Source organism: Mytilus galloprovincialis, chromosome 1, assembly GCF_965363235.1.
Source record: "Mytilus galloprovincialis chromosome 1, xbMytGall1.hap1.1, whole genome shotgun sequence".
Lineage (NCBI taxonomy): Eukaryota > Metazoa > Mollusca > Bivalvia > Mytilida > Mytilidae > Mytilus > Mytilus galloprovincialis.
The window spans coordinates 15197814-15211948 of NC_134838.1; the positions used below are offsets into that span (position 1 = coordinate 15197814).

The window sequence follows — 14135 nt, forward strand, 5'->3', positions numbered from 1 at the left end:
GCATTTTGTAGTTTAAACATATTTATTCATGAAATTTTACAAATATATTTATTCATGAAATTTTACAAATATTTCAAAATGTAGGATTTGGAAACAAGATTCACACAGTTTACATCAATCATATTGTTATTTTTATTAGTACCTGTATCCCTGTGATGAGAGATATAACTGGGAACTTTATCAATGGAAATTTAAAACTGAATAGATTTTTCAGTCCTAACTTTCTTAAGAAAAAAATTAAAAATTTTAAGAGTACTGTCACAAAAAATGGAAAATGGCCCTAGCCTACAGTTCAGTCGTACACTTTTAAGATTTCAACCAGATGCTCCGCAGGGCGCAGCTTTATACGACTGCATAGGTTGAACCCTGAACGGTTGGGGAAAGTATGGACACAACATTCAAGCTGGATTCAGCTCTAAATTTGGATTGTGATTAAATAGTTGACACAGCATAGGTTTTGGACACAGAATGAATGTGGTCTAATGAACTTAAAATAATTTTTTTGTCTTTGAGCAATCACTATGCTGTTGAATATTAATCCTCTCAAAAAAATGTTTGAAGAAATTTTCTTTTTATTTATGAAATCTGAAATGAGAAAAATTAACCCCCCCCCCCCCGCCCCCCCACCATTTTTTTTTTTCACATCCCCCTTTCCCTTTTTTCAAAACTGATCTCAATTCAAATTTCTAATGGAGTTTGCAACAATAACTACTCATTTAAATACATCATAAAATATTAAAATGTAACAAAAAGTGCTTGTTATCACTGAATGGTAAAGAGTGTTTTAATTTATCAGTTGGTAGTAAAAGTGAATATACATTGTGCATTGTATAAAACAATGATTTAAGTTGATTCAACTACTATTCTGGACAAAGAAAGATAACTCCAATCAATTGAAAATTTCTTGCTATTGCACAATATTGTGCAATTAGATATTTCTTGCTATTGCGCAATACTGTGCAATTGAAAATATTTGCTATTGCACAATACTGTGCAATTGAGGATTTCTTGCTATTGCACAATACTGTGCAATTGAACATTTTTTGCTATTGCACAATACTGTGCAATTGAAGATTTCTTGCTATTGCTGAATACTGTGCAATTGAAAATTTCTTGCTATTGCACAATACTTAATATAATAATTTTGGATCCTGATTTGAACCAACTTGAAAACTGGGCCCATAATCAAAAATCTAAGTACATGATTAAATTCAGCATATCAAAAAAGCCAAAGAATTCAATTTTTATTAAAATCAAACTTAGTTTAATTTTGGACCCTTTGGTATTTAATGTAGACCAATTTGAAAACGGGACTAAAAATTAAGAATCTACATACACAGTTAGATTTGGCATATCAAAGAACCCCAATTATTCAATTTTTGATGAAATCAAACAAAGTTTAATTTTGGACCCCGATTTGGACCAACTTGAAAACTGGGCCAATAATAAAAAATCTAAGTACATTTTTAGATTCAGCATATCAAAGAACCCCAAGGATTCAATTTTTGTTAAAATCAAACTAAGTTTAATTTTGGACCCTTTGGACCTTAATGTAGACCAATTGGAAAACGGGACCAAAAATTAAGAATCTACATACACAGTTAGATCCGGCATATCAAAGAACCCCAATTATTCAATTTTTGATGAAATCAAACAAAGTTCAATTTTGGACCCTTTGGGCCCCTTATTCCTAAAAACCTGTTGGGACCAAAACTCCCAAAATCAAACCCAACCTTCCTTTTATGGTCGTAAACCTTGTGTTTAAATTTCAAAGATTTCTATTTACTTATACTAAAGTTATGTTGCGAAAACCAAGAATAACGCTTACTTGGGCCCCTTTTTGGCCCCTAATTCCTAAACTGTTCAGACCTTAACTCCCAAAATCAATCCCAACCTTCCTTTTGTGGTCATAAACCTTGTGTTTAAATTTCATTGATTTCTATTTACTTATACTAAAGTTATTGTGCGAAAACCAAGAATAATGCTTATTTGGGCCCTTTTTTGGCCCCTAATTCTTAACTGTTTGAACTCAAACTCCCAAAATCAATCCCAACCTTCCTTTTGTGGTCATAAACCTTGTGTCAAAATTTCATAGATTTCTATTTACTTAAACTAAAGTTATAGTGCGAAAACCAAGAAAATGCTTATTTGGGCCCTTTTTGGCCCCTCATTCCTAAAATTTTGGGACCAAAACTCCCAAAATCAATCCCAACCTTCCTTTTGTGGTTATAAACCTTGTGTTAAAATTTCATAGATTTCTATTCACTTTTACTAAAGTTAGAGTGCGAAAACTAAAAGTATTCGGACGACGACGACGACGCAAGACGCAAGACGACGCAGGACGACGACGCCAACGTGATAGCAATATACGACGAAAAATTAAAATTTTTGCGGTCGTATAAAAATAATTGTAGTTGTTGTTAAATGACAGAATTCAACTAGTTGAATTTTAGATAATTAACTATCAACTTTAATTGAATGTTTAGATTTAGAAGATGCAGATCTCTTCCATTGGTCTAAATTGAATCCTAAACTAAAGAAACGAAATTACATTAAACAACAATTGATTCCAATAGTGTCAACCTTCCACATGTTCTAGCTGTTCTTTTTTTCATTCTTTATATGAAGACTATCAAAAGATAACCCCCAACCCCCACCTCAAAAAAATGAAATAGAAACAAGGGCCGTCTTTCCCCTCAGAGCTATTCAGCTCTTTGATTAAATGCAAAAGCTAGTTGCACTGTCAATGAACAAAAAAATGTAGGCATAAATTGTCAACAAAACAAAATATCTATGAATATTATATATCTCTCTAAAAGGGACATGGTTTGTGAAACAGCTGTATTTACAAAAAGAAACCAGCAAGAATATCTCTGTAGAAATGAAAACTCACAGAGATGAATACAGAAGTCTATTTCATAAGGATGTCAGTTTCCAATGAAAAAGGACAGAGGAAACATTTATTAGTCTTGGAAAAATGAGGGTGAGGGAAATATTGTACACTGATGTGACATTGATGTACAGGGAAGTCCACTATGGTGGTAGTTTTTAATTTTGGTGTACAGCAAAAAGACTACTAGTGCCTTGTTAATTAATTTATCATTGTCATTTTGCGTAGTTTCTTTTGTTTCCTATTCTGACATTGGTCTCATATTTCTTGTGATTGCTTATTCTACACTGATTAGAGGATTAGGGGAAGAATTTAGATCTCACTAAACATGTTGAACCCCGTCATATTTTTGTCCCAAGTCAGGAGCCTCTATTTTGCCTTTGTAAATCTTGTATGATTTTCAATTTTAGTTCATTTATATGTTTTGGAGTTTGATGTGACATCCATTTTCATTGAAATAGTACCCTAGTACACATTTTGTTTAGGGCCTGCTGAAGCCTGCCACTGGGTGCTGGATTTTCTCACTGTGTTGAAGACCTATTGTTTGCATTTGGCTGTTTTCTGCTCTTTGTCAGGTTGTTGTCTCTTTGACACATTCATGATTTCCATTCTCAATTTTACAAATAACTTGTTTTTAAAATGTCTGCCTGTCATTGCTACATGTCCTTACAATGAGGACTATTGTACAATGAAAAAAGTAGAAAGATTCTATGATGGGAATCATTATTACCTGAAATGATTTCTAATGCTAACACGTTAAATTTGTATTATTACAAAACTTATATTCATTGTATAAATAATTTATTTCATAAAAACAATTTCATAAACCTTAACAATTCTTCCCAACAATATTATCACAGAAACAATATATATGCATGAGTTACCCACAAGAAATCTTTCTAAAAATGGATGTATAATAAATTGAATAAATGCAGCCTTTTCAGTTTTAATACATTTTTTAAATATATGTTATATGTTATTCTCTGTTATGTATTTGCCTACCAAGAATAAAATCTGCTAGAACGATGAAAAATTTACTAGACATGATCAGTTTTTATAAAATTGGCCTTCATTTGTTTAAAAGTTGTCAACAACTATAACAAAATTGAACAATTTCAAATTAAAAATCAACTCAATAACTGCTGGCTCCAGCTTAAAATGTTGAGAATTTAAAAGGTTGAGGACCAGGTGAACATTGAATGTCCTGAAGGCATCACAATATTTCAGTCGATAGATCTTTTGATTTGTCTTTCCTTTTTTTACAGCAACACTGTAACTGTAAGACAAAGTGGAAGTACTGTTCCATTTCATGAACCCAGAACTCTTATTGCTTTTATTTGATTAAGATCAGCAATAATTGGACCCATAAACATTTCATAACATCCTCTTACACTAAGGAGATTGAATATCACAAATAATTTATAGAGGTGCTGAGCATATCTGTAATGTCTGCATTTAATTTTAAAAAGTTTTTAACAACTGAATCATGTCGCTGATTGTAATCCTTTCTGTAAAAGATCTAACATAACTGGATAAATAGATGCAAATTCTCTCCCTTGTCTTGATTTTACATTCTGCACATAACCTTCCAATGTTCCTCTGTAAAAAAAACAAACACAAAATTCTGTAATGAAATAAAAAACACAAAAATTTATTGATTAAAGTGAGGTTGAAATAAATTTAGATCAAAAGACTTCAAGCCATACCAGATTGAAATTTAGTGCTATAAATCATGTTAGATAAATCAAATAATTCTCACATATCACTTTCTCACTGAAACGGTTACTTATAAAAATGTATTACTGTATTATAGCATTATTAAAAGGAGTAGACATACCATTATTTCAACAATACATTAAAATCACCTATGTAGATTTGTCAAAGAAAAAATAAATAGCCATCTGTGATGATATAAAAAACAATAATATTTATGAATCCAATATCTTTTTGACATCACACAAAACCTTAAAACTGAATATAAAATAAAATATTTTTCCAATCTTGATTTTCCTTAACTTACTTTATTAATGTCAATTTATCCTTCTCTGATGAGTGATCTTCTAACCACTGAGAGTATCTACTTATTGACCAATCTGCAGCCTGCAAAAAAACAATTATTAAGCTTCATATATTATCTTGGGCAAATCAAATTGATTCAAACCAAAACCTCAAAACATTTTCATTACAGAAAATATTAATGAATTAGAAAGTTATTGTGTATCTTTATAAACACTTTTAGCAATATAATGCAGTAAATGTAAGATAAATAAATATTGGTCAATTACTATATCTCCTATTGAATACTTTTAACTTTCATCAACCTATGACCTACTTTTTTAATGTCACCTTGTTATCTTTTTCCTATTTATTTTCTAACAGCAAAACATAAATGACATAAGATCTAACTTCAGCATAAACCATCATGTTTTTAAGGTAATGTATATTTCTGTTTTATTCAAAAGCTAAATGGCCATGTTCCTGGATTAGTTTCTTTCTTACTCATACTAATAATATTCCATATATACTTACTACATGTGGTGATTTCAGTTCAACAGGAGCTCTGGCAAACAAGAAATGTAATACAGTACTATATGGAATGATTTCTCCTAAAGCTGGACTCATAGAAATGTGTTCAACTGACTGGAATAATAATGGTCTGCAAATGAAAGAACAAAAATGGTTATGGAGATCATTGCATCTATCTTCATACTTATAAAGTTCTTTATAAAAAAATTTGTGTTCTCAAGAACCTAACATTTTCAGTCAACAATAGAAGCTTTCATATTTAAAATATCTATTATTTATAGTAGAGGACAATATTTTATTTTCCATGAATAAGCTCACAAGGGGCATAATACAATTATCAATATAAAACATTAATTAGACTATAACAAAGAGAAACAACAATAGTCTAGTATACATTATGATACAAAAGAAAAAACCAGTTTTGATATCATGAACTACACATATATATAGAGAATATATTCAACAGTGTTTATAAATAAACAGCATAGAAAAGGCAAACACTATTATTTCTGTTGCCCTTAAGTAAGTTATACAATTGCTATACCTAAATGATCTGAGTAGTCTGTAATGTTTGCCTAGGTCTGCTATTCGTTTACAGAATGGGGATATTGCTAATTCCATTTGGGCAAAGTCTGCTGCAAGTCTTAGTTTCCCTCCTTCTCCTAAAGGTCGTATCAGACTAGCATGTCTGACAAATAATTCTACACATCTACATGATATTGGCTGCAAACTGGAAATATATGGGTCAATTTATTATTCTAATGAAATGAAAAAATAGAGTTGCTTGTTTGTTAAATCTACATTGTACTCCAAAAATTTGTAGATAATCTATTATGTAAAATAAAACTTCTTGTGTTTTTCTTTTGTATTTTTTGTATTTTTGTTAATATGTCATCTACATTGGCTGTCTACAATTTACAATCAGATTAAAATGTCAATTTAAATGTGTGTAAAGACCAATATAGTTAAAATAATCAACATGTAAAATATTAAGACCTTTACTTTTTTCTTGATGGCCTACTTTATTAGTATTGCCCCTGATATATATCAGTAATAAAATGTGATTTTGATTTCATGTTATACTTCATGTGGCCTATGATAAAGGTTCTTACCATTCCATAATGAAGTCTGTACATTCATATTTAGATAAATAGTCTGTTTGACATCTGACAACAAAGTCCTGTAACTCTCTCATATAAAGCGAACATTGGGAATCTTTTTGGTTATCTGAAGGGGCACTTCTACAATGACAATATGGACAATTAGTCTAACATTACAATAAAAAATAAATTTCAGTCAACACCAATGATTATTTGGTAAAGAAGATTGACCACATCTTCATTTTTGTATATAACCAGATGCTCCGCAGGGTGCAGCATTATACGACCACAGAGGTTGAACCCTGAATGGTTGGGGCAAGTATGGACACAACATTCAAGCTGGATTCAGCTCTAAATTTGGATTGTGATTAAATAGTTGACACAGCATAGGTTTCTGACACAGAATGATCAGGGCTTTCCCTTGAAATTGAAGTAGAAGGCTCAATTAAAATTATAGGCGGCTGTAACGCGTTCGGCGAAGCCAGACACTCACCAAGCTGTAAGCTTGGTGCCTTACGGCAGGGGCTCTGGCATAAATAGAGCAAAATCCTGCATTCTCGCAATCTCCTGGCACCTAATTTCATTTTTCAAATGACCATTTTTTATGTATGAAATTAAAGAAAGAAAAAAAAATCTCAAAGAAATTTCATTTTTTTTTTATGTTATAGTATTTTATTTTTATTACCTAATGCTTAAAATTCATTTAAAGGAGTTTTATTTATATAATTATTCGGTTTGTTAGAAGTCTTGATCGATTTATTTTGCATAGCTAAGTGCATTTGTAAACAAATGACCCCCTTTTCTCTCTAAAGACTGTTACGAGTATTTAAATCATATAATTATTTCTCAAGCATTGACAGAAAATTGATATATCCTCTGATTTTCTCTTTTTTTGTAAACTGTTCAATAAGTCGGATACATAAATCATTTGGAAATGTTTTTTATTTGAGGTCGAGTCGACAATATTCTACTTTCGTTTTTGACCTTGATTCTCTGAACACCACGTGGGGTTTTAAAAATTAACTTCAAAAGATACTGTTTTCAAGATTCTGAACAATATGAACTACTACACTTTCTTTAATTTGACTGATATTATTCCATAACATAAGATTGTCATCCTATCTGATTGTCTTCACGTTTTAAAAGCCAAACCAGATGCAGGGCGCAGCTTTATACGACCGCAGAGGTTGAACCCTGAACGGTTGGGGCAAGTATGGACACAACATTCAAGCTGGATACAGCTCTTAATTTGGATTGTGATTAAATAGTTGACACAGCATAGGTTTCTGACACAGAATGAATGTGGTCTAATGAACTCAAAAATTTTTTTTTGCCTTTGAGCAATTCACTGTGCTGTTGAATATTAATCCTCTAAAATAATGTTTGAAGAAATTTTCTTTTTATTTATGAAATCTGAAATGAGAAAAATTTAACCCCCCCCCCCCCCCCCCCCCCCATTTTTTTTCACATCCCCCTTTCCCTTTTTCCAAAACTGATCTCAATTCAAATTTCTAATGGAGTTTGCAACAATAACTACTCATCTAAATACATCATAAAATATTAAAATGTAACAAAAGGTGCTTGTTATCACTGAATGGTAAAGATTGTTTTAATTTATCAGTTGGTAGTAAAAGTGAATATACATTGTATATTGTATAAAACAATGATTTAAGTTGACTCAACTACTATTCTGGACAAAGAAAGATAACTCCAATCAATTGAAAATTTCTTGCTATTGCACAATATTGTGCAATTAGATATTTCTGGCTATTGCGCAATACTGTGCAATTGAAAATATTTGCTATTGCACAATACTGTGCAATTGAAGATTTCTTGATATTGCGCAATACTGAGCAATTGAAAATTTCTTGCTATTGCACAATACTGTGCAATTGAAGATTTCTTGCTATTACTGAATACTGTGCAATTGAAAATTTCTTGCTATTGCACAATACTTAATATAATAATTTTGGATTCTGATTTGAACCAACTTGAAAACTGGGCCCATAAACAAAAATCTAAGTACATGTTTAGATTCAGCATATCAAAAAAGCCCAAGAATTCAATTTTTGTTAAAATCAAATTTAGTTTAATTTTGGACCCTTTGGACTTTAATGTAGACCAATTTGAAAACGGGACCAAAAATTAAGAATCTACATACACAGTTAGATTTGGCATATCAAAGAACACCAATTATTCAATTTTTGATGAAATCAAACAAAGTTTAATTTTGGACCCCGATTTGGACCAACTTGAAAACTGGGCCAATAATCAAAATTTAAGTTCATTTTTAGATTCAACATATTAAAGAACCCCAAGGATTCAATTTTTGTTAAAATCAAACTAAGTTTAATTTTGGACCCTTTGGACCTTAATGTAGACCAATTTGAAAACGGGACCAAAAATTAAGAATCTACATACACAGTTAGATTTAGCATATCAAAGAACCCCAATTATTCAATTTTTGATGAAATCAAACAAAGTTCAATTTTGGACCCTTTGGGCCCCTTATTCCTAAACTGTTGGGACCAAAACTCCCAAAATCAAACCCAACCTTCCTTTTATGGTCATAAACCTTGTGTTTAAATTTCATAGATTTCTATTTACTTATACATAAGTTATGGTGTGAAAACCAAGAATAATGCTTATTTGGGCCCCTTTTTGGCCCCTAATTCCTAAACTGTTGGGACCTCAACTCCCAAAATCAATCCCAACCTTCCTTTTGTGGTAATAAACCTTGTGTTTAAATTTCACTGATATCTATTTACTTATACTAAAGTTATTGTGCGAAAACCAAGAATAATGCTTATTTGGGCCCTTTTTTGACCCCTAATTCCTAAACTGTTGGAACCAAAACTCCCAAAATCACTCCCAACCTTCCTTTTGTGGTCATAAACCTTGTGTCAAAATTTCATCGATTTCTATTCACTTTTACTAAAGTAAGAGTGCGAAAACTAAAAGTATTCGGACGACGACGACGACGCAGACGACGCCGCCAACGTGATAGCAATATACGACGAAAAATTTAAATTTTTGCGGTCGTATAAAAAAAGCCAATGAGTTAATGACCATTGGAACGTTTCTATTGTTATCCTTCAATGACCACCGGAACGTCTCTCTTGTTATCTTTGAAAAGAAACAATGCATTCTGACTTTAAATAGACAACCAATCAGTGACCTGAATTCATGTGAACTATATTTAGCACAAGGTAAACACTGACTTTTCATCCTTTCATCTTTGCGACAATACGTCTCTCGGCTGCCTGTAAACATTTGAAAAAGATATTTTTTTCTTTTTGAATTTATATTTTTGTCAGTGAAGTAGCCGGCACTTGAAGCCACCGTAAACAGCAGGTTTCCGCCAGCTACCGGCTTCAATGGAAAGCCCTGCAGAATGAATGTGGTCTAATAAACTTAAAATTTGTGTTTTGCCTTTGAGCAATTCACTATGCTGTTGAATATTAATCATCTCAAAAAAAGTTTAAAGAAATTTTCTTTTTATTTATGAAATCTGAAATGAGAAAAATTGACCCCCCCCCCCCCAAATTTTTTTTTCATATCCCCCTTTCCCTTATTCCAAAACTGATCTCAATTCAAATTACTAATGGAGTTTGCAACAATAACTACTCATTTAAATACATCATAAAATATTAAAATGTAAAAAATGTGCTTGTTATCACTGAATGGTAAAGATTGTTTTAATTTATCAGATGGTAGTAAAGGTGAATATACATTGTATATTGTATAAAACAATGATTTAAGTTGACTCAACTACTATTCTGGACAAAGAAAGATAACTCCAATCAATTGAAAATTTCTTGCTATTGCACAATATTGTGCAATTAGATATTTCTGGCTATTGCGCAATACTGTGCAATTGAAAATACTTGCTATTGCACAATACTGTGCAATTGAAGATTTCTTGCTAGTGCGCAATACTGTGCAATTGAAAATTTCATGGTATTGCACAATACTGTGCAATTGAAGATTTCTTGCTATTGCTGAATACAGTGCAATTGAAAATTTCTTGCTATTGCACAATACTTAATATAATAATTTTGGATCCTGATTTGGACCAACTTGAAAACTGGGCCCATAATCAAAAATCTAAGTACATGTTTAGATTCAGCATATCAAAGAAGCCTAAGAATCCATCCCAACCTTCCTTTTAAGGTCATAAACCTTGTGTTTAAATTTCATAGATTTCTATTTACTTATACTAAAGTTATGGTGCGAAAACCAAGAAAAATGCTTATTTGGACCCCTTTTTGGCCCCTAATTCCTAAACTGTTGGGATCTCAACTCCCAAAATCAATCCAAACCTTCCTTTTGTGTTCATAAACCTTGTGTTTAAATTTCATAGATTTCTATTTACTTAAACTAAAGTTATAGTGCGAAAACCAAAAGTATTCTGACGACGACGACGACGCTGACGCTAACGTGATACCAATATACAACCAAAAAAATTTCAATTTTAGCAGTCATATAAAAAATACTGCTGTTTTTTTTACATGTAGAGATATCTGAAAATAATTTTGGAATATAATAATTTCTTTTTTTGTTGTTGTTGTGGAAAATGTAAACAACCATTAACATTTAAAAAGTAAGAATAATCAGTTCCTGATTTCAGATTTCTTCTTTTCCAAACCCAGTGATTTTTCTGAATGAAAAAGATGAATTGTAAACTTTATTTTACATCCCACTTTCGTGTGAAAGAGAGAAAAAATACTAAGTTTCTTTCAGGTATAGCATACAAGAGGTTAATGATAGATTTAATCTTACGTAGAGAAGTCTTCCTGATGCATGGTCAGTATGATAGCTTCTGTTGCATCAGATATGGATGATAAAAGGGGGTTGATAGCATGACTCATCAATATCACAATTCCCTGAAACAAATACATAAGCTGTTATCATTGAGTGTTTGACAACAAAATATCACAATTTTTTTTTACATAAGTAATTGCTATGATTGGGTGTTATGCAATTCAGATGATTTTTGTCTGTTCAGGTCAATTAAATTCTTACAAAATAAACAATAATTTGTTGTCCTATAATTGATATCTCAATTTCTTGCTTTATAAATACCTGGTTGGTAATTTTTTTCAGTACATTATAAAACAGTTCATTCTAACTTAAATTCAATATTTTCTATATTGGCAATATAATTTATATCAGATTTTTTAATGAACAATTTCCAAGTTTATCCATATGTTCTTACCTCTAATGATTTATGTATACTCTCTATTGCTTCTAAAGAATAATTATTTAATGATGTCACAACCTAGAAAAAATATAAAAAGTATCATAAATATAAAATTATGGAGATGTGGTATGACTGTGTATTAAACAACTATCCATCAATTATCAAAGGATGCAAGTTTTATTTTTTTCCTGGGGATTTCCTTCTTTGGAATGTAAGCATTTATAGGTCATCATATCCCCTTCAAAATAAGCAAAACCTTTATGGTAAAGGCAGAATTTAAAGGCTTGTACAAATTTGAGATACATTTTAAATGTAACAGTTATCTTTTAACATTAGTTTGGCTTGTGGCTGGGTTTCTTTATCATTTAAAATACTTGATTTCTCATTTACTCAGATGCAATATTTAAACCCTCCTAAAAAACAAAAGAAAAACCATTTCTTTAAAACATTTTGAATGGGAGCATATAGTTGGAACCCCCCTTTACTCTGGGTTGGGAACCCCTCTTTTTAAAATGGCTGGATCCGTCCCTGAGTGGAAACCCTGATCTCTTGTAACATGTGTAAAGACCAAATTTTGGCAGTATATGTATTTGTAGAGTATTGATAGTTGTGTGAAATTTTTCTTTGGTAAACAATCCTTTTTATTGCCCTACCTTCGTGACTGACTGATGAAAAAGATACAATGTATTAACAACAGCCTGGTTCCTGGTTTGACCTTGTGTTGCTGGTCCAATTACCTGACTTGCTTCGCCATCAGTAGAAAGCTAAAGTTAAAGAAGCAAGTTACAACAATTAAAATCTTTACCGAATATGTACTTTCAAGAGGAATAATAAAACTGGTTGGTTGCATTATTCTTTCAAATTCTATATATTTTTGTAATGTGTTAAAAAGCATAATGCTTCTACAGGGAGGCAAAAAATTATGGAAAAATTACATTTATAAAAAAAATTCCAACAACTAAATATGTTATTTCATCAGTCTTGCAATTCTGTTGATGATGGCATTACTTCCCTAGATGTATGTGCAAATCGAAATTATAATATTAAGTAAAACTTGCATATAAAGATTACCCTTGGGACCAGTGATAACTGACCTTACAACAGATGTGATCTTTTAATTGTGGCTCAAAATGCATAGGTATAAGTACAGTGGTACAAGAAGACAAAACAGGTTTTCACTGAATACAGAACAGGAGTACTTCACAAAAGGTTTGCCTGTAGTTTTGTTTAGTGTTAAAATGTCTTTATAAACAACTCACCAACTGTTCACTTTTAACATTAAATAAATGAACTGTTTTTGCTACATTCTTTGCAATGGTTATACTTAATTTCGTGTCCACACTTGCCACATTCAATTCACTGTGAAAAGAAAATAACATGTTCTACTAATTTAACTATAAAAAGAAACATCAAATCTCTTGATTCAATTTTTGATGGATATTTTAACATTCAAATCGATCTTTATTTTTGTTCAGTGATGACTAGATTCATCTTAATTTGATATACAAATTAATGAAAACTAAACAAAAATATTTCAGAAGTATAAAATGATATACCAGATGCAGCATCAGCTGGGTGTTCACAATGACCTTCTATTGGACATTTCATTGTTATAACTAATATATAAATTGTACTTTAGTCTTTCTTTTTTCTACTTACAAAACAATTATTCTATACAAACTTTAAACAATGCAGCTGAATTCAATTTATTGTGCAATAACATATGTGCTTAACCTGAAATGAAAACTAAAATTTGGTTCCCAATATGAAAATCAGTTTGGACCTAGAATTATTTTGTGAGGTCATGCAAAGTATACCTACACTGTCTTGTTACTATATTTTGAAAATAAATATTAAAACCATACCTAGATATTGTTTTAATGATACTTTCAACTTCCTGTTCTGTGGGAGGATTCATGGAGCCAGTTGCGAATACAAGGTTGATGGGATCAAACAATCTGGATAGAGATCTGGATAAATAGGCTGTTTCAAACTTGCATAATGTATTCCGTAATGCCTTCTCAGGGCTGAAATTAAGATGATTATAAATATTTTCTATCTAATTAATAACTACAAGCATATGTGTGCAGAAAAAAATCTTCATTTTAATGCAAATAATAAAATATGACCTTAAACCTTTGACAATGTCAAAAGATAGGACAAATCTCATTACTATCAAAGGGAGATAATAGTTACAAATTAATGAAATTATCAAATGTACAAATTGCTATCAATGAAAATTATGTCAGTCATTGGAAACAAAGAATCTTTTTTGTGACTAATTTTTAAGAATGAAACAACACTTTCATTGTTTCAATTACATTTTCCCACATGAAAATACAAACAAACAACAAATATACCTTTTTTCTAAATTTTCATTTAAAATTTGCTGTTTTACTAGTTTTACAATTATCTT

General features: G+C 31.1%; 1 protein-coding gene across 1 annotated transcript in view; it reads right to left on the bottom strand.

Annotated features, from left to right (window-relative positions):
* Positions 1-4123: 4123 nt before the first annotated feature.
* LOC143066765 (conserved oligomeric Golgi complex subunit 5-like) overlaps positions 4124-14135 on the bottom strand; it is a 34735-nt gene continuing 24723 nt past the window's right edge. The window contains exons 13-22 of the mRNA XM_076239579.1: positions 13585-13746; positions 12979-13078; positions 12373-12483; positions 11735-11797; positions 11299-11402; positions 6529-6657; positions 5961-6146; positions 5420-5546; positions 4911-4990; positions 4124-4489 (exon numbers count right to left, since the gene is read on the bottom strand). Coding sequence (XP_076095694.1) covers positions 4375-4489; positions 4911-4990; positions 5420-5546; positions 5961-6146; positions 6529-6657; positions 11299-11402; positions 11735-11797; positions 12373-12483; positions 12979-13078; positions 13585-13746 — 1177 coding nt within the window. The 3' untranslated portion in view covers positions 4124-4374. The remainder of the gene's footprint in view (positions 4490-4910; positions 4991-5419; positions 5547-5960; positions 6147-6528; positions 6658-11298; positions 11403-11734; positions 11798-12372; positions 12484-12978; positions 13079-13584; positions 13747-14135) is intronic.